The sequence below is a fragment of the Dicentrarchus labrax genome, unplaced genomic scaffold (assembly GCF_905237075.1).
Source record: "Dicentrarchus labrax unplaced genomic scaffold, dlabrax2021, whole genome shotgun sequence".
NCBI lineage: Eukaryota > Metazoa > Chordata > Actinopteri > Moronidae > Dicentrarchus > Dicentrarchus labrax.
The window spans coordinates 29422489-29447344 of NW_026136713.1; the positions used below are offsets into that span (position 1 = coordinate 29422489).

At 39.6% G+C, this 24856-nt stretch overlaps 1 protein-coding gene across 8 annotated transcripts in view; it reads left to right on the forward strand.

Moving 5' to 3' along the window:
- Positions 1 to 24856, forward strand: part of LOC127374819 (LIM and calponin homology domains-containing protein 1) — an 89537-nt gene that overhangs the window by 14540 nt on the left and 50141 nt on the right. For all 8 annotated transcript variants that reach the window (XM_051420427.1, XM_051420425.1, XM_051420429.1 and 5 more), the window contains exons 2-3: positions 21735 to 21805; positions 24561 to 24630. In XM_051420427.1, the coding sequence (XP_051276387.1) occupies positions 21735 to 21805; positions 24561 to 24630 (141 nt within the window). The remainder of the gene's footprint in view (positions 1 to 21734; positions 21806 to 24560; positions 24631 to 24856) is intronic.

A 24856-nucleotide genomic window follows, 5' to 3' on the forward strand; every position in this document is an offset into this window, starting at 1 on the left:
TTTGACGATTTCCGATCATCCATCTGCACTTGTCAGAGACGTCACTATTGAGCATTAAGTAACGGGGTCGTAACCAAGGACCCAGTAAATATAGTTCCAGCAGATGTTGAGTAGTAAACCTGTCTGTTGAATTATCCTGACAGTGTCTGTTGCACCTACACTTACTGCATGAACATGTGTGAATTGGAGGGGAGTTAAGACAAAAATTGACTGTCCCTCCTTTTCTGCCTTTTTATTGCTTGAGCAAGGACACATAAAATAGCTTGTTAACTTGATAGCAACTACTGTACCAGCTCTAAGCACCACTGAATTGAAATCTGATTAGCTTGAGCATGTGAAAACTAATTATCTGAAATATTTTTCCAGAAAACAAAGATTTCCTTTAATGTTGACTGATGCAACACAGCAGTGATCCAGTTAAAACCCAGATCATGATTTGTTTTTCTGTATACCTGGTGTGGAGTAGGCGTTTCATTGGATGAATCAAAGAAGATGTTTTATGAGACTATGGACAACAGTAACGTGAGCAGAACAGAAGAAGAATTGGGTAATCCGTAAAAGAATAATAAAACCACCATGACTGTATCCATAAATAGCTCCACCTGCTGTTCAGAAACTCAAACCTCAAACCAGAGGAAATGAACACCATCACTTTGGCTGTGATTATTATTATTATTAGTGAAGCTAAACCAATGAGGAAAAATCAATTTAGTATGAGGATTTATCTGTGCCTCTGACAGAGACAGAGAAATAAAGAAATTCCTCTCTAAATGATTGGTATGATTACACAGGACCATCATCACACCAGTTGCAAACAGTTATAGTAACCATTCTGTCAATGACCAAAATCTGATGGCTGGTTCCAAGTCTTTTTGGTTGTTTAGTGCTATTGATTGGCCGCTGACTTTTTTTCTATATATTCTGGAGGTTCCAAGTCTGGAAACCAATTTTAAAGTAACTTTAAGTTGTCAATTGTTTGTAGCTCAGTGGAGACAGCCTGGCACTGCCACTGCTAGGGTGAAGGGTTCAGACTTCCACTGGGTCCAACCATGCTGAAAATACAAGCAGTCGCTGTAGTGAATGGGATAAAAGCCTCCACTAAATGGCATATGTTTGACTTTGTACAGTAGGAGTCCTGTTCTCTCCGCCTGCAGCAGGTCAGCCTCTGTGTATCGATAGCAGCAGGCAGAGGCCTCCTCAGGCTCCTTCAGGCCTGGACCACCGCCAGCCCTGCAATTCAGGGAGGCTATTTGTTAAATGTCGGCAACAATTTAATTGTGACAAGGCATTTAGCAATTTTCATTGAAGTACAAACCCAATATATGTAAACCCTGCAATAACCCATTTTACATCAGTGATAAGAAGCCGACTGCCCAAATTTTTGCGTCTATAAAGGCCCCTTTTTGTGCTTGTTCTAAAAACGGCCTACTTCGATTTGAATTAAACAGACCAAATAAGTACCAGAATCCTTAAAGATGTCTAAATGCATGTAACTAGACAACTTTTGTAGCTTATTGTTGGATACATTGGTGCTTGATAATGTTATTTGGAATGATCCCTGCCCTTTTTTCTGCCCCAACTTTCACCTCTCCATTCTTGAAGTTATTCTGTATTTACTGCTATCTCAAGGGATACCATAAATTAACAAAACAACAACTCAGCATTAGGTGGTACATTTTTAAGTATTTTGGCCTCTAGCAAGGCATTGATGATGTTATAATTATGCGTGTACACGTGAACCGAGCATTCAAGTTTTTAACTTCTATTGTAACATGTAGATTGTGTTGCATTTTAAGTATAGTATAGATTTTTTAGCAACAGTGCTTTTTAAAACAAGCCAAATTAGCTAAGGCACAGTGGTTACACTATGATTGTGTCATGTATTTTGGTACTCTTTCCTAATTGTATTGTTATATGGAATGCAACATAGCCTTCTAGAGACCATGTATAACCAACAGATTCACTTAGTTTTATCCGATTCAGTGGTTGTTATGCAGTATGTCTGGCACAAGCGTTCCTTTATCACTCACTTCAAGTCTACCTAGTTAAGAGTGTCAACTAAATACATACAATGGAATGGCTTAGCCTACAGTACTGGTCTCTTGAGTGCTGTTATCCCCATCAGCTTGCTGGTAGCAGCGGATGAACTCTAATCCTGACTAATCCAGCCAGCTGCACCTCCGTCTTTTGGGGGCGAGCATGACAGCTCCCCTGGGTGGCCCGAGTCCAAATTTGACACTATCAGTAAAGAGATACAGGAAGCTTATCTGCATGTATTGCCTTTGCACTGTGACCTTTACCTTTGAAATTCCTGTTATTGGCTGACAGTAATTAAAGGAAAAGTGTAAAGGAAAACTCAAATATGTCACTACTATCACCAAAGAACAGATATTGTTGATGGTACTGTACATAATCTGTCAGGGTCAATTATAATATACAATCAAACCTGAGTGGTTTATCCGAGACTACAGAAGGTGATTTTACTGCTGAGGTAGATGTTGTTCCTATTGCTTTTTTAATCTTCACATGTAGCCTAAAATAATCAGTTATTCAAAAAGCTGCTAAGTAACTTATGCAATTTGAGCAAAGCCTAAGCTTCAGTCAATGGACCTTTCCAGATTGCAGATGTAATAGCTGTTGTGAAACTATTCAGACATTGCAAACTAATTCAAAGAAGTTCTCTTTTCAAAGCTTATTTCCAACACTAATGCTAATCCCACTGCCTAGCTTGATCAGTTATCAGTCCATATCAGATTGCTATACAGTGTATGCAGGTGTGTAGGTGTTTTGTGTGTGTGTGTGTGTGTGTGTGTGTGTGTGTGTGTGTGTAGGCATTATGTGTAATATGAGTAAGTGCTACTATGTGAAAGAGTGTAGGCTATTGATTTACATGATCCTACAATGGAAGTTGGAGCTTGATCTAATGACTAAGAAGATTTGAAGAGGAATTTAAAGAAGTATTTAATTTTATCGCATTTGAACATTTTTAGGGTTTAGTTCTCAATCACACTGTGCTGTGTGCTTTGGTCTTTGGTCCTGCTTTTGCCACATTTGTCACATGGATTATTATAGGACACAATCCTGAGTCTCTGTACAGTACTGTTGACTCCCTTGCGCAGTAGTTTTGAGTTTGCACTACTCCACTGCACCTCAACAGTTCCCTATAGAAGAATAAGAAGACGTTCTACCCTGTATTCATATTTTTCATCAACCCTGGCACTTCTACATTCAGTGACAATGTACTTTTCTGGACTACACGCGCCTACACAAACAAACAACATATATGTATATCTCTGTCAAATAGATGACTCAAATATCTTAGAGTAAGGGTGCACGTTTAATCTTTATCTAAATGTAAACCACTGTTATGTTCTATTAATTACAGTATTAACATACAGGTATGAATATTACTGAATTTCTTGTATGGCAAAAGGTTGATTAACGTTGACTTTTAAGCCAAACTGACAGAAATCGATTGGGTGCACTCCTCAAATGTGAATATTTGCTGGTTTTCACTGTCTTGTATTAATAATATGAATATCTTTTTGACTCAATCAATGACTCCATTTTTGACTGTTGGCTGGACAAAACAACAGTTTGAAATGGGATATTATTGGGTCATTTTCCTCTCTATATGGCATAGAACAAACTATTATACTAGAAAATTAGTCTAGCAGAATAATCAACAATGAAAATAACCTGTAGCTGCAGTCCTAGTACAGTATTGTCTTACATGTTTTATTGCAATAAGCTGTAATTACAATTAAGGACAGCCATAATGTTGACACAGCCTTGGGAAAAAAGTTCTTCCTTCAAAATTGTCAAGCTTGTTTTCCCCCTGAAATAAGTCATACAAGTAATATTATCTTCAATTTGGAAGGGCTAAGTATGAGATATGTGATGGGGTTAACCCTGACTGTTTATCTAGGCTTGGTATGCTCAGTCAGTACGTAATCAATACCTTTTGTAATTGAGCTGGTCAACAAACACATGGAGTGGTTGTGATGCCCTAAAGAGAGATTTGGGATGTGTTGCCATTCAGAACTATATGTTTTTTTTTAAAGAGTTGCCTCCACATGCACAGTATAGACAATCTTTACTAATATTCAATCAACAACCATATTTGCCAATATGGAACACAACTTTACCAAATAAACTGTTCGTGGGGGGTTTGCCCCTAGCTTCTGAAGAATTTAGACAGTGGAGACTGTTATTTTGTTGTCTTCGGGAGATACTTTCTTAAAATCCCTTAACCCCTGGGGAGAGGCACAATGGCAGGATTTTGTGCATTTGGGGTACGGAAAGCCTGGCTCCAGCGCTTCCTTTTCCTAATGGGAGATCACTGCTAACTTGGACTGACGGATGCCTATGTTCCCAGCGGTGACAGAGGGGCTTAGCCTTGGGAAACAGTCGAGGAAACAGGGATTTCATTACATTCCAGTTACACATTAAGAATTTGAGGGGCTTTTTCCAAGCTTTAATGTCTTTAAAGCTTTGTCTAAAATGGCCACTTATCCTGTTGTGTCCCCTGGTGACAGGATCAATCCAAGAGAATCCACTTGCAAATATCTCATCTTTGTACATTATAATGGTTCAGTATTCCAAATACAGTATATGCATGCAATTTAAGGATACTCACACATTTGGTGTCTTAAATGCACCAATTAAACCATGTCTATAATAAAGTTTCAATCGTGATTCGATTCAAGTATGAGTCTGTCCTTTATAATATATTTTCAATTTTGAAATATGTCATAATAAAAATCTTGACAATGTCTTTGAAATTTTGGCAACTTCTGTAAAAAAGAAAAGAAAAAAAGAAATTAATATGAACCAGACTTAGCCTATTTGTCTTTGGACGGTCAAGAATATTCTTATTCTATTTTAGCCTTTGTACATGGGGCACCAGCTCTACCAGGTGAGCTATCTGGGCACACCATTCTTATTCTATTTTGTATTCAGCTTACATATTTCTGAACATTGAACCATAGTTAACCTGGCAGTGCATTTGCATTTTGAGATGTCATGTTGAAGGTGTAATGGAAAACCAAATTGTATTGGAATCAGTGTTGAGTTGCTTCTCAAGTGGATGTTTCAGCATGATTACACCACTGGCCAAAGAGTGTCTCAAACGTCCAACACTTTTGAGAGCAGAAGCCATTATAAACACGCTGATTAACCCCCATTGTGCTCCGGTGTTGACACAGTATGTCAGGGAAGCTCCTGATTAGTTCAGCCTTGCTGAGGACAGAGCTTTGTAATGAGAAGAGGGGAGAGCATGTCAGAACGTGTACACAACGAAGAACAGAATCTTATCGCGTTGAAAGTTTAGAAAGATCCTTGTTGTTTTGGCTGGAATACAAGCATCCCTTTCTTAAAATGACAGCATGAAGAGGAATCTAGTTCTTATCATCCTCCTTCTATTTACCAAGATCCACGGTCTGTTGCCTGGATACTGTACTGAGCATGGTGCACTTCACAGGCACACTGTGCCAAATCTTATATTGCTCAATCTCCAAGAAAATAACACTTGGGTTACACTTAACTAATTTCAATGAAAAAATCAATAAGTGAGAACTCTCAACTTGAAGCTTAAGCCCTGTTTCCATGGGATCAATGTGAGCTGGGGACATCCAGGGATACAGAATGATTGCTGCAGTTGACAGGGATGCTAATCTGGTGATGATTTGGTGAAGACAGAGGTCTCATGATAATACTCAGGATGATACTAATCCCAAATCATACTCCCAGTAACACAAATTGTAATTTGACCTTGGTGTGATTCCTATACTTTATAATAGTAATAAAACAGGGAGGCAAAGGACTACCAAAAGAGGAATGTGTTGTACAGTTGCTTTCATAATTTATGTCATGTGGTAATTCACTAACTTAATGAGCTATCCTTATTTTACCAATCCATTCCAAGTAGGACTTGATTTAAGCACCAGTATTTGGTCGACTGCATTAGCAACTTTTGCTTCGTCAATCCATTTCATATTTTGTTGAATAATACAGGAAGGAAAATAAATGCAGAAATATTTTCTGTTAATGTTGTAGCTATGTTTTTAAGGTGAAGTTTAAATGGCCCCCCTCAATAAAAGCACCTTTAAAACCAGGCTGATGTGACACTGGCGTCAAGATGTCCATCCCAGCAGGTCAAGGCTCGGGCGTCTGTCTGTCTCTCGGACTGTGGCTCCCGGTGTGGCCGCTGGCTGGATGTTGCCCTCAGCCTCATGGAGACTGTAGCAAGCAGGATATTGGAGACTAGTGGAGGCCCCTGGAAAAGCCCCGCTGCTTAGGAAGCTTAGCTCATAGAGCTGATGTCGACACGGAGGCCCTTTGTTTGTGATTTTGCAGAGCTGTGGGGGGTTGTCACTAAAATCCTGGTAGGTATGGGATGTATGGTGAGGTATGATACTGCTGTGTTCGGCATGGGTTGGTTATTGTGTTAAGTCGGAAACATCCAGAGTTTGGACATTTTGTTCACAAGGATATACCGAAAGGCCTTAGTTGTGGGAAGGGCTATCTTGTAACTGTCGTGCCTTTGATCCATGCAAATGACAGTGGTTGCCAAACATAAGCCAATTGCCCTTGTGTTTTTAATCAGCTGAACCCCTACCTGATCACCCAGTGAAGTACTCAGTTCCTGAATTTTCATTTCATAGAAGAGAGAATGTTTCTTCCATTTCCTTTACCTTTTTCTGCAGTGCTCTTTTTTGTATTCACTTTCACATTCTGTATCTAATTTCATTAAAATGAAAATACGTGTGAAGTGAAGCTGGGTTAGTAGAATGGGGATTTGTAACTGCACACCCAGGGTAATGGCTAAATTGAATGAAGAGGCAGCATTTGTGCCACTGAGGGGAGTTCAAAGGACCCTGGAGTGTGTACTGAGTAGAAGGGTTTGAAGGTTCATTCCCCCTCACACACATCACTTAAAGGCAGTTTGGGCCAACACAATGAAAGCCCTGTCTGTCCGTCTCCCACCCAAATGGTCTCCTTGGTCATCTAAAGAGACATTGTTGGTAAAAACAGACGGTTTTCCTTCCACCCAACTTTTCTCTCGGCAGCTTTTTACCTGGTGGCAGATTAGTTCTGCAGTGAGAGCAAAGAGTTATCAAAGCCATAAAAGCCCTAATCAGATGCACAGCAATACAAAATACTCCCACCATCAACAGAAATCAATGAGACTGTCCATTACACCATCAGGCCTTTTAATACAGGTAGACAACAGTTCAATCTTAAATTATTAATGTGTGCAGAGGTTTTTCAATGTCATCATTTAAAAAACATAAAAATCTGATTCTACCTTTTTAACTCACACTCTTCAGTTATGAATAAATCTTAAATGTATATTTAAGAGAAGATCAGGTAGTTAAGACAAAAAGGTCACATTTGACAATGACCTGTGTTTTTTCTCCTATTTCAACGTCAGTTTGCAGATATCAGCACACCCATAACTGCACACAGCACACCCATTCATATCAACCTGGTCACTGTGTTGTTATATACTGAAGGCAACTAGAATGAGGTAAAGATCTGACATTGATGAGTTTTACTTTTGAAGAAACTCTTTATTTGTGACACTCACACACATTTTTTGGCTTATGGTTAAATCTATAACTTCCCACCTATGATTTTATCTCACTAAAAATTTAATTTAGCTGAATAGTTTGAGTCTGCAGCATCTTATGTAGTAGTTAGGAGGTGACACTTCCCTGCTGAAGGAACACTTAACTTTGCCATTCAGACTTTATAGATGTTTTTTTTTTTGGGCAGCTTGAGTGACGGCCTTAGGAGTGACATATAAACTAGTATGGGAAAGGGTGTTAATGATACTTATTAAGCTTCCGTTCCATACAAACAGAGTCAGGGTGCTGCTATTGTTAACACCTGTTTGGCTTTTGCAAAGAAAAGTCTTTCTTTCCATTCATTGTAGATCAGCCACGTTCTGGAATGACATGTTCACAATATAGTACTAACCTCCGTCTTAAAATAGTATGCGCTTATCTGTAAGGTGCTCTGAAGAAAGACAACTGCTGAATCACATACACTATTCATAAAATTAAGTGACTGCAACTGTTCCACCCCCACTCTTATTCATACACACACTCACATGCGGATTTATGAAATGGTATGGCTTGGCAGGCAAGTCTCAACTGTCAGCATCACCTTGCAGCTAAAACAGGATGAAGTAATCGACGACAACTTGCCTCTCACCCCGCACCTTATTTCACATGTTACCCCGAGTCCTTCTTAGCACAGGTCACCTTCCCTGTCCTTTATCCCCGACAACAGTCAAGCCATCCCCAGGCCAAATATTCCTTCCTTTCCCCTCATGAGGGCTCATGGCTCACCCCAAGCTTGGAAGAGAATGGGGGGAGAAAAACGGGGGAGGGAATAGGGGTGGAAGTGAGTAGCGCCAATGGGGGCCAGGAGTGGGGTTAATCCACAACCCAAACATTGTTCCATCTAATCAGGGTGGAAATGGGATGGACTGGCTGGAATACTAACATTTAGCTTAGGGCTAGGCCATTTTAGTCGCAGGAAATTTGGCTTGTTTAATCAGCGGGGCTTATCAAGAGTCGAGGGGAACGGGAGGCATAAAGAAGGGAACCGGGCGTTGGAATTCAGACTGTTTAAGCTCTTAGGAAAACAAGTTTGGAAGCAAGCAGTCTCCTCTGCCTGATGCCAGGTTTAGGGTCTGAATGTAAAGAGAACTGTATGTTACATGGTCACAGTCTAATGCTTAAAACGTAGAAACTACATTGGAGATTTTAACATTTTCTGAGCTGCTTTGGTGATTCTGGTAACCCAACCTGATCTTATTCACAACTGTGAATGAACAATAGCACTGGGCAAGCCTGAGTAGGAATGGCACTGTCTGGCATGTGAATGGCTGCAGTGTGGGGGTGTGTGGCACACTTGCTAAGCTGTTTTAGCCTCATTGAGAAATGAGCACCACCACAGAAAATGTCTTATATGGTGGGTTAAGTTTGAATATGTTGGAATAAGAATATAAACATCTCCTGTTATGATTGTCTCAACTTTTCTAAATAAATAACATGCTAAAATACTTTTTGGGGGGATTTATCCAAAGGTTTAAAACAGAGATAGAAATGTCTAAATATAGCTATCCAGAACATATAAACCAAGAACTACTTCTGCAGTATAATGGTCTTATTAGCAATAGAAGAAACCTGTCTGTTTACACATGGACTGGACCAAAGGAGCCCAGAGGATGAACTGGGTCAGAGCTGTTAATCACAGCAGAAGGGTGGCAGTGTTCTTGGGAGAGATTAATGTTTCCAGTACGTGACAACAGCAAGAAACATAAAACACTGGTTAATAAAATGTTATTTATTCGACCAAGGCAAAAACGTTTATACCTACCATAACATTTCAACCATCTGCTCTTAAGACACATATGTATAAACTAAAAAAGTAAAGTCCAATCTTTTGTTTGGAATGCCAAACAATGAGTGAAAATGTATTATTTTTTTAATTTACATCATATATTTATGTGTGTCCCTATGTATCTTAAACCTGTTGAAAAGCAGAATATATAATGTACTGTACATTTATGTAAATGTAAAATATAGATGCACACCTGCTCTTTACCATGTCAACATCTTCCCTGTTGTAGGAGCTATGTGAAGATGAGTCACTGCTCCATGATTGCTACACACAGTGTTTGTAATAAGTCTTTACTTGATTCTTTACTCCTTACTGTATCTTAGTCAGGATGTTGAACAGGAGAGTTTGTAGACAAAAATATACAACTTGACATAAAACAACTACCCTTCATTCTGAAGACATTTGAAAGTTGACCTTCTTGTTTAGTTTCGAGCTTCTTCAAACGATGGGTTTATGTGAACATTGGCGTAAGGCCATTCAACTTTTCATCTTTCATGTGAAAGGAAGCGGAGAACAAGAACCGCTTCCGTAGACAAACCTAGAAATCCAACAAGGGTCGAAGGCTGTTATGAAATCCTTAGAGAACCACTGAAACACAACAAATAACAAAAGTTTTGTCCTTGCTGAAGTCCCAAAAGAACTCTTGGTGCTTAAAATGAACATGCTTACATATTTTATACATTGCATACATCATTTATGGATTTTCATTTCAAAAGTTCCCTCCTATTCCTTGAGTGGGTTAATGGGGAGTCCCCAGCAGAAGGAAGATGCAAGATGGAAGAACAAGGACAATAAATATTGATATTGATTGATATAGTAACCCCAGTTTGATTATTGTCATGAAACCTAAAAAAATACCCTATGGTCTAACTTGACATGAAAAAGTTTGGAAACCCCTGTACTAGATTACAGTTTACAGTCAAAAAGATGTCCTTCTGGTTTTGCAGTTGATTTGTAATTGAGTGCAGACTGTCAGCTCCTTCATAGTCTGTGGAATTCATTTGCAGCATTTGTCACTATGGCCTATTAAAGGGAAAGCTCCCACAATAGAAACAATATAGGAAAATCTTTACCAGTTGACAGACTGTCTCAAGGTATTTCACCGCAACCACCATCATATCATCTGGTGGATGAATGTCTGGAGAAGATGCCAATGTTTTTAATACCGGTCTCAATTTAACTTTTTAAGGTGGTAGTAAGTTGTTAAAATGCTACTCACTGTACCCTTTTTAAAGAATATAGTTGGCTGGTAATTTGAAAGTGTATTTGCATCTTGTCAGTGGACAAAAAGTTTTTGACAGCGTTCACATGGTTTTCAATTGACATCATGCGTTTAACTCTTCTTGACATCCACTGACACAATGCATTTAAAGATTAATTGATTCTGGAAAGGGTAGGAATGCAACTTTAGCCGCTGATTCACAACATACTTGGATGACTGACTCCATCTGGAGGTAGTCCAGCTTGCATTGTGTGCAGATCTTAGGTAGGTGTAAACATAATCTGTACAACGTGCTGGCATCCGTACACAACTTAACATTGATACATTGTGATTGATTGTTTGGAGCAAACAGAGAATATAGATTGTTCGAGAAGCGAGAAGGCTGAAAGAGAGCTTCTAAAGTTTCCCCTAACTCAACAATTCAGTTTTTTAAGGGATTCTGGGGATTAATTGTCACCACTAAAATTACATACAACCGTTTTTTTTTGTGGAGGACAGAGATCTAATGTCAGTGAGAACATTGAAAAAGGCCAGGTGTAATCACAGGATCAGATCAGATCGGATCATTTATTATCTGGATTACGTGTCTGGATACATTTTAATGCCAGGTGTAAATGGGGTGCAAAAGAGCGAAAGAAACAAAGGATCAAAGAAGAGAGATGTAATTTGACCTTTGAACTTTTGTCTCATAGAAACATTGTTCATATTGGTGTGGCACATGGTTCTCTTCTCTTTTGAGAAGTGCTTGATTGATTGTTCTGTTGAAGTGAGACCCCAAAGCTGAGCCAAGTCTGGAAAACTTCTCGCACTGCAAGTTCCTCTCTTGTCTTTGGGAATTACTGTCTCACAGGGTTTAGTTGAATATGACAGCTTCTGCGTGTGTGTTTGTATGTGTGTAACTTTGTGCATGGTGTGCAAATTTCCTTGTAATCATGAGCAGGTGACAGACTGTTTTGCTTGCAGGCATGTTTGTCTGCAGGAGTCGATAAGAATAAGTGGTTTGTATTAAACTGGATATAAAAACTAAATGTTATCTCGGCCAGTGTTATGACAGCATCAGTATCAGTTTCTCAAGAACAGAACATGGATTGTATCAGCACTGCAGACACGAGCTAGCCACCACTCACATACAGTACACTGTTAAGGCGGCTTTCATCTTTAAGGCTGCCAGGCCTCATGTGGCGTTTTGGCTTTGAGTGAGAGGGTCACTTTCTGTTCACTGAAAAGGAAAACCTCAATTTCCTTGCCCGTATATTGTAAGTTGGAGAAGAGGTTGGCTTAATTGAGTTTGAAAATGTCCTTCATGCAACATGAGTACATATCAGAAAGAAACACAGTGTAACTCCAGGCACTCTGATGTGTTGTGTTTTATATTGAGATATTTCAGCAGTGTTATCTCAAAACTTAGTCCTCAATTTAGTTGACCTGGTTAGGTGTAGGTTATAAACACCGTCTCCAATAATGCAGCATCTACATTAAAATCTAATTAGATTTTAAGGAAGATTATTAATTACAATCTTGATAAGAAGAACACAGTTTCTATAGATGAGTAGCAAATATTCAGAGGGTTTGTTCAATTATGTACACAGCACGAGACTTTGAGCTAATTTAATAACAATTACAAACACTGCTACCCCTTTGAATGAGGTCTGGCAACCAGCACTTTGATATGTGGGTTTCAAAGCAACATGAGAGAGAACAGCTCAAAGGGATCACATCATCTGTGCCCAGATCCATGTGTACTGATGGATATCACTGCAGAATATATAATTATATAATTGTGCTATGGGGGATGGTCTTGAAAATCATGACGACATATCGAATACTATATATATACTATACTATATATACTATATATTGTCAAAAGTGTAACCATGGACCCACCTTGGTATGAGTGTTTGCAGTTAATTACTCCAAAAGGTTTTTTTATAGAATATTTTGTCGACAATCATCATGTTGTCTATCCTCTGCCTATATTTACTGTTGGTTTCATTTTTAGTTTGCGCATATACTCACTCTCTATTTTTACATTTGTTCTCTGCTAAAATAGTGACATGTTTTTAATGTTTTTTTTTTGTTAAAGAATTCAGCCACATATGGACCAAACTTCCAGGTGGTCTGCAGATTTACAGTGTGAATACAAGCAGCAGACAGTAGATGTCTTGACACACAGTTGGCCAGTCTCCAGAGACGAAGGTGTGACATCGAAAACAGCTCCGCCATGGGGAGATGTGTTCCTGCAGGCGGGTGCAGCTGACATATCAGTAGTCCCTGGGGTGCTGTTATTTTACTCCTTCTAATTTAGCATGTGACTAACCGTGGATTTTTTATTATTTCAAATGTTTGTGTCATTGCAGTGAGGTAGCTGATTGGAGTTATAGTTGAATGTTTATTTGGACCACTTCAGTTTGATTGCTTGGGTTAAACTAACCACTGGAGAGCCTCCATGTTAGCTTACAGGAAGCTTTGATTGAAATGAAAATATTATATAATGAGAAAATAAAAATGTGTCTTTTGGCATTTAGAACTTAGGCTATTTTCAAATGTCTTTTAAGTAAGTCCTTGAGGATGGTTTAGTTGTTAGTGAAACTGTCCGGTAACCTGACGGGTTGTGGGTTTAATTACCTGTCAATTTGTCTATCACCAACTTGGTGACTTTTAGTATAATAACTGAACTACCTGCCTTTTTATAATGACTGAATACAGTATAAGCTGCTCCCAGTGAGTGTCAGTTGACAGTTACAGTCTAACATGTAAATATAATAATCAGATGAAACCAGTGCATCTTGCTGAGTAGGAGCAATACATGAGTAATCGGGGTTGTGTAAGGTTTCCCACGCCAGATGACTCTCACAGGATCCACCATGTGCCTGGGAACATTTGTGCTTTTCTGACTAAAAGGAGAATGCAACAGTAGAAAGTGTTTGTGTGTGTGTTTGTTATAAATACACAAAAGGCAAAAGGTTTTGATAGGGAGCCGAGCTGAATCCCTCCTCACATTCTTCAGAACGTGTTATAACAGACTTCAGTATACTGGAAGCTGTTGTCAAACTTGTTTGCAGTGTTAACTTTGATAAACAATCCGGTAATGTGGTAGTGTTCACTTGAAATGTTGTTTCTACGAACAGTGTGAGGTTTCATAGTGTCATGCACTTAACTGATCTGGAACAGCACACTTATTTATGTCTTCCTTTCCCCTTTATTGTGCTCTCCATGACTACAAATCAACATCATTCATTGCCGCTGCCTACAGCGTGCGGTTGGCCCATGTGAATGTTAAACTTGAGGTAATCCAGAACAAAGGTCTTGCATAACGTTCTGTCCAACTCATATTTGTTTTCTTGTGTTGTCTTTGATAGAAATTATGTGATCATTTTGTAGCCAAATGCTTTTTGAATTAATGCTGGATGCTTTATTCTGACAGAGGTCATTATTCTTGTTCTTCAGGGTGGTCTTTCAAGATGTTAGCCATAACAAGTTTTAGTCTGTGAAATGTGGTCTATCTATCACAACAGATTCAGCCTAAATGGCCTACTGTCATCAAATCAGCCTGTAAATATTCCTCTCAGAAGCTGTGGTCCGACTCTGGGATTTGACTGTTGCGGTCCAGTGCTGATTCCACTGTATAATACCATGCCAATTATGCTCTATTAACTGTCATTACCTGCAGTGATCCCTGTTTCATAATATTCTCTTGTTCATTGTCTCGCCTGGGCAGCGACTCTGCTACGGTTCCAGCTCAAATCAATTGATTTAAAACTTCAGCTGGTTCCTCAGAGCAGTCCGTCTCAACTCCCGCCAAAAAGAAAAACTGGTGTGTTTGTAGTCGGCCTCCTGTAAACACATGCTGACATCAAATGTCTGCACTGATGTGTTTGTAGGCGTGTGGGTGAGTGAGTGAATGCTTTTCACACGTGTGGCCCTACGAGGGTCCATGAATCTTTGTGTTTGTCAGTTGATAAAATATCACTAGTCGGATTTCACTTGTATTTTTTTGTACATTTTGTGTGAATGTGCTTGTCTGAGCATCCTACTTAAGTATATACTTGTCTGTATCTCCTGGCGTCACTGCCTCCGGATCTGTCTGACATGGTGAATGGTTGGATCTGCAACTGATTGTGGTGATTTTTCGTGGTGATCTGCCATGCAGGCTTTAGAGGCATGATCCAATATTAGCCCAAATCTTATAAAACATCCGCTAATTCAGGGAAACCTCATGATGCATGCTAAAATTAGGCAACAAGTAAAAGGATACACAAGCTATTCTGTTTTCCAGGCACACATTGGCCCCAGACGCCTTAAGCACCTCTGTCTACTCTTGGAATGGAAGTATTTGTAACACTATGTTGTAACTCACTTTTGTACATCAATTGTAGCACATCCGTAACGATATGTGCTGTATTTTATCATATTTTGTAACTCATCTTTAATGTAATGGAATAGATAGAAGAGCTCTGCACAACCAACAGTAATTGATAATAGTAACCAACATAATTTTATGTGGACATGGGCTTGACTGAAAGCTCCATGGTGTGCCTGCTCTTCAATACAAGCACTAAATCTTCTATTTTATAGCAAAAAGCTGAAATGGACTTAATTTGTATTACTACTACTAATACTTGTATTTACTCTATCTACTTATATTCATCCTTTATTGTAATTACATACTACTGTGAAACTTTTGAGCCAGACTAGTTTAAACTGCATCTCAGATCATCCCCTCCAACTCCCTACCCCTCCCTCAGTCCATCCACCAACATGCCAAAACACAGAGCATAGTCACAATAGGGGATCCCCATGGTGGATAGCAGTGGTGGCAGCTTGTGAAAAGGTCAGGATGATTGACTGTAGGCAGATATCCCTTCTGACCTTTGGCTGAACTTGTAGAATAAATGAATTAAGGGGACCCCCAAGTCAGAGCCTCCCCCCTCTCATATGAAGAGTCAGATGTTACTAATTTCAATACTGTTGTTTTTCTTTTGGACCTTTTTTTCATCAAATCCTATTTCTCCCGAAGCCTAAGCAAGATTTTTATCTTTTTTATGATGATAAAAACTTGGCGGTTGACTCCGTGTGTCGTTGCCAGAGCAATGTTTTACTTTGTCATGAAACAGATGATTTAGGTTCTGTAATACTGAACAAATTGAATGGTTTTATTGTTCAGTCTCTTGCTTAAAGAAGACACTAGACTACACAAATCATTCATCAGCTGTATTGTCTGTTTCTATTCCCCCTGCTCAAGTGTCAAAGTTTGTGTTAGTGAATGGCCAGTTTGCACACTGTTGTTTTTGTACTGTTAATCAGAACCAGAAGCATTTACAGATTAAGCCCTCTTGCCAAGTTGAATTAACAAGATTATGGGCTGAAGGCCAGAAGACGTGTTTACATGTGTTCCTGAACTTGGACGCATAGTGTCATATTCAGTCAGGATTATGCAACACACTTAAGACAGCATCCTGTAAAGAAAGTAGAATGCTTTTGACTACAAAGCAGGCGTGTGACTACAAAGCATGCGTGTGTGTTGGGAGCACATGTCTCTGTTTATGTTCAGCAGCCCTTGAGCTTACAGCTGTCAACTCTTTAACAGGCTGATCGCACTCCGCCTCAGGACCTTGAAGTAAGTAGTGTTTTACTTCCCCAAGTCACGGAAACCAGCCTGTCTCAAACCTTGAATTACTGGTGGTTAATTTAGGGCAGGTAGTCATCCAATGCCACACTGCCATAGATCTGTTTTCACTGTATGGCCCTCAGGGTGTGTGGATTGCAGTAAGCTAGTTCAGACAGGGAGATGTAAAAGTACTGGTTCACGGTCGTGGACTTGATCGCTGTTTGATGGAAAGCTTTTGATTTGGCTGTGTTGTTGACTCAATATGCAGTACCAATTTTTTATCTCTCTCCTGGTCTAAATATTGTATTTTTCTTGGCAATATTATTTCAGTAAATTGTCTTTTTGTTGTGGTGCCAGATGTGATTTGACTGTAGAAGAGTCTCTTCTCATGACTGATGTTTTATTTCTCAGAACATGAAAGCCATGTCTCCTGGGAGTATTCATGCTGAAACTTCATTGGGTTTTCTATTTTATAATTCATCAAAACAAAAAAAAAAATAGATTCACACACTACTGCCCCCCTCAGGGAAACAGGATATGGCAAAAACTAAGTTTGCTTCTGCAAAGCTCATTTGTGCATTTCTAAACTGACAGAGACTTCCTTTGTTTGTGGATACAAAAGTGATAGTGAGGACTGCTTTGGACATGAATCCATGAGCTTGACTTCGGTTTGGACATGACGGGTTTTGAAGGGGAAGGAAGTGAAAAGGAGGAAAAAAGCCAACCAGCATCGTTTGATTGTTTGTGAGACAATGCAGGCAACATTCCACTGAAAACAACAGAGGTGACACATTCCTCCTTTTAATTCAGTCCCCTCATATGACCTTGCGGTGGTTTGAAAACACTATTCACATCCAGAAGTTTCCAGCATTTTTAGGATGCATCTTCATCGAGGCGTTTGTTTGCCTTAATTTGAAGTTTAACTGACTTTTTTTTTCAGCCTGTTCCAGTACACATATCTGTTCTGTAAAGCACTTGTCATTTGTTTCCCTTTGAGAAGAAAATCAGAAACCAATTTTATATTTTATATAGTTTGGTTTCATGTTAGTGACCCAAACTATCAACCCTGATGGAATACTGTTCTAGTACCCATCTACGCAGATGGAGACCTTGTTTTGTTACAGCCAATCAAATCTTGTGTAAATATTTTTCATTCTATCATAGCTTCAATCAAAAGGGTGCTGAAAGAACTATATCACAATGCTGATTTTAGTCTAATTCCTGCTGTGGCAGGTCTGTCCACAAGATGACAAGCAGACAACTTTAAAATGCTTGTTTTCTGAATGGAGTTAGGATCAAACATGCCACAGCCTGTGGCATACTGTCAGTGCCCATAACACACACTCTAGCAGCCTGCCAGTTACTGTCAATCAGACCAGACATTGTCGTCCCTCCAACTGGCTGAGATGAAAAGGACCATCAGATTTTTTAATTCCCTTTAAAAAAATAAAAAATAAATAAATAACTACATGTGATTTCAGCTGGACTTTAAAAGCTTTTTCTGATTCCACTAACCACTTCACATGTTTCCCATTAGGTGAGAATGTTCTTATCCTTTCTGTTTTAGCGATCAGAAAATAGTAATACATTAATCTGGGTGGGCTTCGGTGGGTATTTTATTTCTTCCTTTACTAGATCCGATCTTGATGAGGTTTCAGATTCGGTGTTTAATGGCCACTTCAAATGACATTTTTTATTTTTATGTGCACCATGCTCTTAACCTACAATCAACAACACTACCTCTGCATGCGAAAGAAATATGCTGCTTCAACTTTTATAGCAATGTTACTTTAGCTGAAGCTTCCTACTGGAAGCTTATGAGGTGTTTTATTAGGTAGGAAGGTAATGTTCTCTACCAACATGCAAAGCCCACCAGCCAGCCAGCCTCCAGCCTCAAGGGTTTAATACAATAGGATGGCATGTGTGTTACCCTTCCACACAACAGAAAACCATTATGTATAAATATGTTGCCCAAATGTGTGTTGTCTCAAACTAAGTGTTCCCTCTAGTCAGTGAGGGGTTTCATGAGCCCTTCAGCTCAAGATGAGACTTATGGGAGCAACAGATGTACATGAATCAAGGTCCTTAGCAGCTCTGCAGTCACTGCCAAGCTGCAAGATGATGAGAAAAACGGAATGTCTGCCATTTTCTACAGTTCAGGCCTGGTCATAGCCATAAGAGAGGTTTGTAATTTATGTTAATGTGCAGGAACCCCAAAGGGCAGAATATTAATTGACCTAACCTTAAAAACACTGCTTTCCATCTGGAGATTTGGGCCCACCAGAGGCCCATGAAGTTATTTTTAGGATTTATTGAATATGGAAAAAATTATTCAATTACATACATACACAGATTTGAAGGCGTCCTATCTTTTCTTTCTCTTATGGAATCATGAGTATGAGCAGTTTTCTGTATTTCCAGCTGGAACCTTGTCCAATACCACCTGTAGGGAGATTATAAGCCTTGTATATCTGCATTTTCCAGAAGTGTATCACTTTATTAATAGTAATTGGAAGTGTTATTTTTATCCTTTTCCTTCACTTGCTGTCCTTAAACTGTAAACACATCTTTGTAAAGGCGGTGACACTGTAATCTCTCCTTGCGAGGGTGGTGTGACACTATAATCTCCCCATGCTCATTGACAAGGTTAGTGAAGAGCTGACCTAGTTGTTAGAAACACTTTTCTGTAACTCAAAGCACACAGGTTCGACCCCTGCAACAACCAGCATGTTTCTTTTTTAAACAAGTAACCAAAACCTGACTATATTTATGGTGTGGTATATGGGACGGTGGACATAACACTACTATGTCAAATCAGTAAAAGTTTATCCAATTGTTAGCAAGCAGAGTGCTAACATCCTCTGACACATTTATTGAGGAGTTCCTAAATCAAGGTCATATACCCGGCTGCAGATTTTTTAAGCAGCAGATATAAAAGTATCTAGGCCACTGAATCTTAACTGGGATCAGACCATAAAATGCTTCTCTCTAACAAGCAAAACCAGGGATGCTATTGCCTAATGTACTACACCTGGGGTTGGTAAACATTTACACTGAAGATCTGGCAATGTTGTTACCTCACGTGCTGCAGAATGCAGAATATTATTATGTAATGTAGAAAAGACATGAATATTGTGGGCTCTACCGTCTGTTGTACAGTTGCACACAAAAGATTGAACAGTTTGTTTCACAAACATTTATCAGAGGCAAATCTGGAGAAAGAATTAATCCCATTGATTAAGTTAAACCTCAGTCGGCAGAGCCAAAGAAGTTTGTCTGGCCAAGTCACTTCAGGGCCTGAAGCCCAGTGGGAAAGACAAGCTCTCTCTGTTAACTGAGAAAATGCAGTCTAGCAACATTAGACTGTCTATGTTAACTAGTCTGTTTAACTTCCTAAGGCTGCACCAGCTCTCCTGGGACTACAGATGTTTAAAACATGTTTGATTTTTGGAAATAGACAAATTTGCTTTCTTGCCTTGAGTTAGATGAAAAGATTAACACAACTCTCATATCTGTACGGTACGTATGAAGCTTAGCTTGGCATGAAGACTGGGAAGGGAGGGAAACAACTATCCTGGCTCTGTCAGAAACGCCATGTAAAACCCTGTAAAACCACAAATTGTTGTTGTTGCAATTCTTTGTTTTGTATGGATTAAACACATTAGTTGGTGATGTGGTAGGCAGATTACCTTTGGACAAAATCTTCCTTTAACATTTTAGTCAACCAAGACTGCTGACCTTCAGAGGTTATGAATGCATGGTCAGGACTAAATAGAAAAAGATAACAACTCAAACATAAACAGTTTTATTTATTTGCTTAGCATATTTATTTATTTTGGTATTTGTTGGTAACCTGTATGTTGCTTTCCCCTCTTTTGTTGATATTGCCGATATGTCCAAATACATCTAGAGAACTATTGATATCAATGCAAAAATGATATAATACAATTATGGATGGGTCCTCCTCCTGCAAACTCTTGGCGCCACCACTTGCTTAAACCAAACAAGTATTTTCAGTAGGAGAGAAAGCATTTGGCACAATCTCCTGTTGTGTGCTACATGTGTGAAAGACCATCTTCATATGAGCTCTTCCTCCAGAGCAGGGCCATAAATTGTTATCGTAGAAAGTGGGTTTTGTGGACCATAAGTTTGTACTGTGAGGCAGACCTTTAGGCCTCACACTCAGGCCTCACTTTTATGCTGTCAACACCAGGCACATAGTGCCCTGTTCAAGTGCCGCCGCAGTAGGGAATAGTGGCAGTGAATAGCTTAATGTCAGCATACAAGGAAAATCTGTGTTACTTTCTTTTCTCTGTTTGTCTTTTCTATCTCTGTCTGCCTCTCTGCCTGTCTCCAAATCACCAAACACGACGTCTCACTGCGCGCCCCCGCCCCCAGCAGCAGAAATGAGGCCTACTGTCTGCCTACTTACTGACATACAGCAGTCCATTTCTTTTGTAATTGGTCCAGGCCCCCCCGACAAGCCAAGAAGCTGACAGAAACACACAGCCGGGCCAGACACTCTACATCTCCACACTTTTTTCCACAGCTGTGCAAATAAATGTAAAAGAAACTCAGGAAATTTAATCTTGCAATTGTTTTGGCTTCCAAACCAGCAGTCCAAAGGGGTCCCCCCCCCCTTCTTTTTTTATGGCCAAATCCCTGGCAGTGTTTGTGAGAATAAATGGATTTTAAGTAGGTTTGATCCTAAAAGTCCTGCAACAGCACATATTCTGGAGTGGGAGGCAATTATTTCACTGATGGTGTTTATATTTGCACTTGAGATGTTTGTGTGTGTTCATGTGGGACTTCAGATGTATTTATGAGATGTGCCATTCACTTGCATATTTAAAGGTGAAAAGTCAAAATGTCCACTGAATGTTGAACAATAGAAGTAGAGAACAGCAATTTGGAGGATTCAAACTTTGCCTTGAAACTCAAACATGTTTGGAACATGTACAGGTTTCCTACTCCAGGGTTTGAGACACGTTTCTTATTTCTTATTTGTTGTAGGAATGTCTTGCAATGTACAAGAAATAAGAAAATATGTGTTGCAATATTTGTGAAAGAAAAGCACACGTCTAATGATGCGCCGTTGTCATGCAAATACATGCAAACAGGCAGCTCCTCAGTGGGTCTGAGCAACTATTACCCAATAAATCCCCTGTCACAACATATTAGCCTGCTAGAGCCATTTGGTTAGGATGATTGCGGCTTATGTCAAGCTTGTTAGTGTTTAGCACCGTTAACCAGAGAGGGACTTGATATACGGCCGGCAGCTCTTTGTGCACCTCTCCATACCATTCCCTGGATTTACTGCGAAGGAAAGACGTGAAAGGAGTGTTGATAAAGGTTGTTGGGCTTCCTTCTTGGTTTCCAAGTGGCACTTGTGTGTTTAGACTTCAAATTCAGAGACATATTTGATTGTTTGATGTTATTTTTTTGGTCTTATTGTTTGCTTACTCACTCCTTTTGTTCTCTCTGTAGGCAGTGACAGGAAGATGCTTTGGTGACAAGGATTTCAGAGGAGGTTTGGAGAATGGGATACTGCTATGCGAGTAAGTTTGGACTACATTTCAATTTTTATCTGACTGTTATTAATTCAATTCTCCACTAGCTGTTTCTTCTGCCTTTATCCTTGTTGTTGTCAATTGCTGAATTGTCTGAGTGAAATATAGGTTCTTTCTATTTGACTCTGCTGTCAGCTTAGAATAACTATATATGATTCAGAATGAATAGGAAGAACATTAGCAGTCCAACAGGTTGTGCACTGACTTGTTACAACACTGTGGTCCAGTGATCAGAGAGACTGGTGTCCTGTTAAATTGTCCTCCAGTGCGACATTTGAACTCTCGTCTGCCCACTCATAATGAGTTGAGGTGCTGATATGAGACAGAACACACATACACACACTTGCACTTTCCCTCTTCCATATTCCTTTCTGCCAAGTTCAGTTACACAAGCCCACTGTTTACACAATCGTTATTGTGAATACAGAGATCACATCCAATTTAACAGTGCCCCCACTGGTTTTGGAATTTTTGAAATACCATGGACGATCCAGAGATATAGCAGTACTCCAGACCCTGAAAATCAGGGAATAATTCATTGTTCTAAATGTGTGATTGGCACAATTAGGGAAATCATAGTTATAATCACCAGCTTATGTCTGTATTTGATGAACTTGGAATGACAATGGGCTGTGAAGTGAAACTATGCCGGTCACAAAACTTGCAAAAAAACGATAAAGGCCCTTTCTACAGCCAGTGTTTGGTTTGTCTGTTCTGGGCTACTGTAGAAACATGGCAGACTCCGTGGGAGGTAGCCTGCACCAAAGTGGCTTGCAGATAAAAACGGCTGGTCAACTTTCAGTGTGCTTACAGTGTGTTAACAACATTTTCTGGACGTTTTAGAGACTAAAAGCGTGAATTGATAATCGAAAAAAGAATCTAAATATTATTCAATAATGGAAATAATGGTGAGTTGCAGCCCTAACCCTGAAAACACAATTGTATACCCTTGCTTACATGGGTTTCACCATACAAACTCCCTGTGGACAGTAGATTCTCAGTCAAACCACTTGGTAATACATCTATGTAAAGCTGTAACATACACCTTGGCAACAAACAGTATTCATGACATCATTTAGCTGATGCTTTCCCCTGAAGATAGACCGATTCACGATGAGTAAATGGCTGCAGACGACTCTGGGACATTGAAACAGAATATTTAGTGTTCATTGACACACTTTAACAGTTATTGTGATCAAACCTATGATCCTTGGACAGTTTCCCAAACGTTATAGTTACTAACTGAGTTACTTACTCGTGCAAGCGTTTAGTCAAGTAATGCACTTAAATGGTATCCAACCAGCAGAGGAGTGAGCAGATTGGACTTCCTGGGTTCGGCTTGTTTTGGATCTCACTAATTCCGTAAGCAAAACACCGTCCAACCTCTTCCTCTTTTTCCTGATACAAAAGGCGTCAGGAAATGTGTTTGTCCCTGTAAATACTCAACACCAAGATCACGATGACGCATTAATGTCGCTTGTACCGTGTTTGTTTTGTTTGTGTCTTTGTTTTTAAATCCAGGAAAGCACTCTCACTCTTATAGTCATTCCCATTTCCTCTTAATGCTGTAAAAAGTTTGAACTGTGACAGTCCTCAGCAGACACACATGGGCCCTGCGCTGCCTGCTCATTAATGGCAAAACATCTGATTTTATGTTTTTAACTGTGATGAAAATATTTCAATGGGATTGTTCAATTTTTTTCCCAAAAAACATTTTTATAAACAAAGTCCTCTGTGCTGATGCTCAACAATCGTACAGGGAGAAATCCATCTTAGAAGAGCTATTGAAAGAGATAAATAGTTAAGTCTTTTGTCATTCGGGAAAAAAAAGAACAAAAAGAAAGCAGACTGCAACATTTATCTCATTCCAGGCAATGTTTCAAGAGTGGAGATATTGTCTTCACTGTTGCCATTGCTCACTCTCCCCTCCTACACATATCATATTGTATGTAGCACTGAGAACACCCTTCTCTTGAGGTTGTTGAAAGTTATTCTGGGAAACAAACAGTACAGCAGGAAATCTCTAACTGAAGTTGAAATAGACGAGGCAGGCTGAGGGAAAGAGTTCACTAAAAAGGTGAATTACAGCATTTCATCGCAAAATACCTGAAGGAATGCCATCAACATCACAGGGCTGACATCTAATACTGTAAGCGTATCCAAGGGTGGGTTTTTCCTTCACAGAGCAGAATCATTATACTGCTTCCTCCGATGAAAACAACACAAAAGATGAAACTGAAGTCACACAGAACAGAACTCTGAAACTGCTTGTTCATGACTGACAAGCCATCCGAGTTTGCAGGAACAGGCTGAAACTTTACTGGGTACGTGCAATGAGAGATGACAGCACAAAGACATACCTCTTCACATAGTACTTCACTGTGAAGCGTACTGGAACTAGTTAACAGCTCCCAGCGGGTGGAAGGAAAAGCACTGATTCTGAACTCTGATTTAGGATCTACCTTGTCATAAACCTTCCAGGCGCCACTGTGGGGAACCTCCAAAATGTTTCTCTCCCCCTTTTCTGATCCCCCTACACACACACTCACAGTTTCAGACACTCTTTATCTATTTTGCCTGCAGTTATTTCACTCTGCTCGAGCTGGGTTTAAACTTACTGTGTGATGCATCATATGAAATATTCATCTAGACAAGTTTTTAAAGCATGACTCTGCTTTTTGTTTTTTGTTTTTTTAATTCAACTTTTGTCATAATGTCTTCTTCCCTGTGTGCCTTTTGTTAGGTTGCTGAGCTGTATTAAACCCGGCCTGGTGAAGAAAATTAACAGACTTCCAACACCCATAGCTGGCCTGGTGAGTCCTCTACCTTCACTCATCCTTTACACTACAAACCTTAAAGACTGTCTTCCTCTTGGATCTTTTTCTCTTTGCTATTTTTTGCTTTTCCTTCCTTGTCACATTACTTTAAGTCCCCGTCTCTTCCCCCCGTTGCTGTGTGTTTCCCACTCCAGGGATGCTTGAGGCAATCTTATTCTGTGCTGTCAAATGTTACAAACTTGAACGTGTAAAAATTTGCATA